At 38.0% G+C, this 4,443-nt stretch overlaps 2 protein-coding genes across 2 annotated transcripts in view; one reads left to right on the top strand and one right to left on the bottom strand.

The window, feature by feature from the left end:
- atp5c1 (ATP synthase, H+ transporting, mitochondrial F1 complex, gamma polypeptide 1) overlaps nucleotides 1-473 on the bottom strand; it is a 6,196-nt gene extending 5,723 nt beyond the window's left edge. The window contains 2 exon segments of the mRNA XM_015382534.1: nucleotides 370-401; nucleotides 403-473. Coding sequence (XP_015238020.1) covers nucleotides 370-401; nucleotides 403-458 — 88 coding nt within the window. The 5' untranslated portion in view covers nucleotides 459-473.
- Nucleotides 474-1,956: 1,483 nt separating this feature from the next.
- The window catches only part of kin (Kin17 DNA and RNA binding protein), an 8,462-nt gene continuing 5,975 nt past the window's right edge, over nucleotides 1,957-4,443 (top strand). The window contains exons 1-4 of the mRNA XM_015382542.1: nucleotides 1,957-2,166; nucleotides 2,250-2,344; nucleotides 2,418-2,461; nucleotides 2,535-2,657. Of these exons, the coding sequence (XP_015238028.1) occupies nucleotides 2,053-2,166; nucleotides 2,250-2,344; nucleotides 2,418-2,461; nucleotides 2,535-2,657 (376 nt within the window). The 5' untranslated portion in view covers nucleotides 1,957-2,052. The remainder of the gene's footprint in view (nucleotides 2,167-2,249; nucleotides 2,345-2,417; nucleotides 2,462-2,534; nucleotides 2,658-4,443) is intronic.

The raw sequence follows: 4,443 nt of genomic DNA, 5'->3' as shown, positions 1-4,443 counted from the left end.
ATAATAATAATAATAATAAGCAGCACAGCTACTACTTAGGTTTTGCAGCAATTAATGTAACTCAATCAAACCTTCATAGAGAAAACTTTTTTTCCATCTTTAGTAAAACCTCCATGCAGAAACTATTTGAAACATGATTTAATGCATTTAACACGTTGAACGAGAAAAAAATGGCTTCAACATGAAAAAGGAGGAATATCTGCTTTCTATAGATCTATACTAACCACAGAAGAGGCGGTAGATATATGCACTTTCATTTATAAAACATTATGGACATTTCAATAACCGGTACAAACCAGTTAAGTCTGTCTAAACAGGTTAACGGATTTATAAGAAATAGAGGCGCTTTGCTGCGCTGAGGCTACTTACTGTCCTTCAGGGTAGCCATGTTCCTGACCTGCCCACTGTGGAAACAAGCAGCAGAAGGTTACTGTTAGCACTGTTAGCATTGAGAACATCACAATAAACACAATCTGGTCTTAACAGTGATTTAGGTCGCCGTTTATCTTTGAAACCTCAGAGCTCTGTTAGCATTAGCATGGAAGCAGGCTGCTGTCATTCATTAGCTGCGGCCTGCTCGTTAGCGCGTCCTTCCGTTCAATAACTCCGCGTTCAGCGCTCAGGCAGCCGGACTGACTCCGGCCTCATGTCCGCATTAGCTGCTCACACAGCGGGGATGATTCAATGGTTTATGGGGTATAAGGAGTTTACCATAGTGGGGAGAAGACCAACGCGCTGCTCCTGGAGAACATCTTCACCGCGATGAAGGTCAGACACGCAGGACTGCGCATGCGCAAAGAGAGGCGGCGATATGAGGGACGGACTGACGCTGCCTTCAGGGACAGTTAAAAATGTTGGTAAAATAGGCTTCAACGCTGAACAGCTTTGGGCGCTGGTGGGAAAGTCAAACACTGAAATACTTATTGACATTATATTTTATGCTGAAATGCGTCAGTAAATTAAGAAAAAAAAAAAGAATAAATGATACACGAAATGCTTATAAACAAGAGTCCAATTTACACTGACATTGAGTCTCTTCAGTTGTCTGACATTTTTAGAAGGTTTTCTAATCTAGCTTTGTGTCTAGCAACATCCTGTTCTTCACCAAATTTAACCAAATAGTAATTTATAAAGTTTATTGTATATTTGGGCTCGCTGAGTGTCTGAATCAACAATGAACAAGGACAAACTTTTAATATTATTTGGACGAATCCTAATGTGATTGTTTGTGCCATTTATAGTGCGCTTGCTTTTAATTTGATCTTTGGGCTGTAATGTTGCTGGGCTGTGAGCAGGGGCGGATTTAGGAAATTTGGGGCCCTAGGAAAAGACAGGCAGGGGGCACTCAGAATTGAGAAGACAAAACAGATAAAACAGACCCATTATACAGATAAAGAAATGTTAATAGAATAGACATCCATTATTTGTTCTAGGTTGTGTCCCTCTCTTCTTTTCCCTTTTCTTGTTTTCCTCTCTATGTTTTGTACTCAGCTGACTTTTCATGCTGTCTCAAAAGGAATGAAAGATTTTTTCCAAGCACTAAGCTCACTTAGCTGATTGCTCCTTCCTGTGTTTCCAAAAAGTAAATAACCCAGTCCTTCTTTTCACTGTAGACAAGCCATGATCTGCTTCTCTGTTCTCCATTTTTCATTTGGATGAAATGAAATAGCTGCAATGCAAAGGATAGATGAATGAGTGTCCTGGGTTAATCAGTAAACTAGCTCTGACAACGCCTATGATTTGGAGTAAGCCAATATATAAATTATTCTCAAAATGATAAAACAGATTTTTTTTTTCCTGGGGGTTTACATCAAAAAAGAAATATTATTATTGCTTTTTCATTCTTTTGAAATAATTTGATACTATTATTGCTGTTTTCGACGCTAATAGAAATGAAATGTAAGATCCGGAGCTAGTGAACGCAGCATTTCATATATCGCGAGACTTGGGTCCTTCGTGATTTAATGGCGGCTTGTTTCCTGTATCGTAGAGCTGTTGTTTTCTTTTCGGCGGTCTAAAGTCTGTTTCTTTTCGTTTTTAAAGGTGGTCGCGATGGGAAAGGCGGATTTTTTGTCTCCTAAGGCGATCAGCAACCGTATCAAGTCCAAAGGTCTGCAGAAGCTGCGCTGGTACTGCCAGATGTGCCAGAAACAATGTCGAGATGAGGTGAGAGTCTGTCTGTGGTGCGTTCACGGAACGCTGCGGCTCCTTGATGCATAATAAACCCGAACTTTCCGTTTGTGAGACAGAATGGCTTCAAGTGTCACTGCATGTCCGAGTCCCACCAGAGGCAGCTGCTGCTGGCCTCGGAGAACCCCACCAAGTTCATGGACTTCTTCTCCAAGTGAGTCCATCACCATGGTAACGCAGCCTAGTTCCTGGGCACAGAGTCTGAGAATCGTTGTGTTTCTCCACAGTGAGTTCAAAAGCGAGTTCCTGGAGCTGCTCAGGAGACGCTTTGGTGAGAAGGTAGCAGATGACGGCTGGTCCACAGATGGAGAAGTTCTGGTTCTGATTGTTGCTCTGGTTTCCAGGAACCAAGAGGGTCCACAACAACATCGTCTATAATGAATACATCAGCCACAGAGAGCACATCCACATGAACTCCACCCAGTGGGAGACCCTCACCGACTTCACCAAGTGGCTCGGCAGAGAAGGTAACCATGGCTGCACCTCCTCAGGTTCTGTCAGATGATCATACCCCGTCAGACCAGCATACCCTTAGTCAGTACCCGTTTATCCATGGGTGGTTCTAGGCAGGGCTCAACGGGGGCCAGTGCCCCTGTAGTTTTCCTGGCCCCTCTACCAAAGCTATAATGATGACATGCGCTGGAACAGACGTGGTTACTGATCGGTCCTTGGGATCTATTTCATTTTCTTCTTTCCAGATTCTGTTTTATTAATAATTTAAACACAATAAGGTGATAGCTTCAGTGGGATTTAGATTGCAGGTTTCTGCTAAAGTTTTTTTTTTTTTTTACTCTGGTGAGTTGCTTCATTAGTGGTTCAACCAATGCAGCAGTTGCTCACAAGGTCGGTGAATTTTACAGCTGAATTTATCAGTTTTTCTTGAGCTCTAATTCAGATTTGATAGAAAACAGTAATTTTAACTGAAATTAAGTCAAAAATATGTAGATTTTAATTAAACCTAATTGAATAGAAATGTCACTTCATGCAGATCTCTAAATATATTTGAATCCCCTGCCCTGTTTTTTATTTCATGCTTTTCTGTGACCCCATGAAAACACACACCACAGTACATTTGGTTTTATTTTATTTCTTTATTTAAAGTCATAGGGAAGTTATACTTTAATTTGAAATCATTCTGGTTTAAACATGTTTATAAATGTACTCTTTATTAGTCTTAAAAAGAGGGGGGGGTCAAAATTATTAAATAAAAAAAAAAAGAACTTATATGAAAGTTCATATATGAAAATATGAACTTCAAAACTTTTTGCACTTCAAAAAAATTTTTTATTCAAATAAAACCATTTGAACTTCATTTTTTTCACTTAAAAAAATATTTATGGGGTAATTTATTTACTTATTTTTTATTTTTTGCATTCAAACAGTTTTTTCTTTGATTTTTCATTTTTTTTTAACCAAAGAGAACATTTTCAACACAATAAAAAAGTGTTCAAATGCAATTTTTTGAGTCTCAAATATTTTATTTGCATACAAAAACTATTTTTTTATGATTGAAAACGTTTATCTTTTCATTTTAAGTTACTTTTTTATTAATTCTGTTGTTTGTTTGAAGCAACTTCTTTTTTGATTGAATAATAAAGAGACAAAAGTCCTACCCATTATATGGTCCATTCAAAAAACAATGTTACTGCAATTCAAAAAGTTGCTTTAAACAATAAAAGACTGCACTTCTATCAAATAAAACATTTTCAATCAAAGAAAAGCAGTGTTCAAATTAATTTTTTTGAGTCTCAAATATATTTTTGCATTCAAATACTTTTTTTCTTTGATTGAAAAGTTTTTTTTTTCATTGAAAATATATTTTTTGATTGAATAATAAAGAAACAAATCTACCTTCATACACTAGCACTAAGTTGCTAACTGGTTAGCAAGATGCTAATCAATCCCGCTCCCTTGATAATCGACCAATCACATTGACTTTATTCACTTGTGTAAAGTCGTGCGTCACTCGGGAGAATTCAGAAATGAAACAGTTGCAGCAGTCGCTTCCCTACGACTTTAATTAAACTATCTCAACAGGCGTGTAACCCTTTAGTCATGCACAAAAACTATTTAATTAATTACTTACTTTTGGTTTTTTTTTTAAGCGTATGGCGATCTGACGTTTGAGGTGGTTTAAAGTGTATTTTTCGTTCAAAACTAAAGGGATAAAAGCAAATCTGACGTCTTGCGCTTGCGTATTGACTATGGGTATGCTGGTTTGACAGAACAGCGGCCCAGTCTCTCCGTTCCAGG

The sequence above is a fragment of the Cyprinodon variegatus genome, unplaced genomic scaffold, assembly GCF_000732505.1.
Source record: "Cyprinodon variegatus isolate N-32 unplaced genomic scaffold, C_variegatus-1.0 Scaffold259, whole genome shotgun sequence".
In the NCBI taxonomy this organism is placed as follows: Eukaryota; Metazoa; Chordata; class Actinopteri; order Cyprinodontiformes; family Cyprinodontidae; genus Cyprinodon; species Cyprinodon variegatus.
The sequence above is the reverse complement of the archived record's forward strand: the minus strand, read 5'-3'. Positions and strand labels throughout refer to the sequence as shown.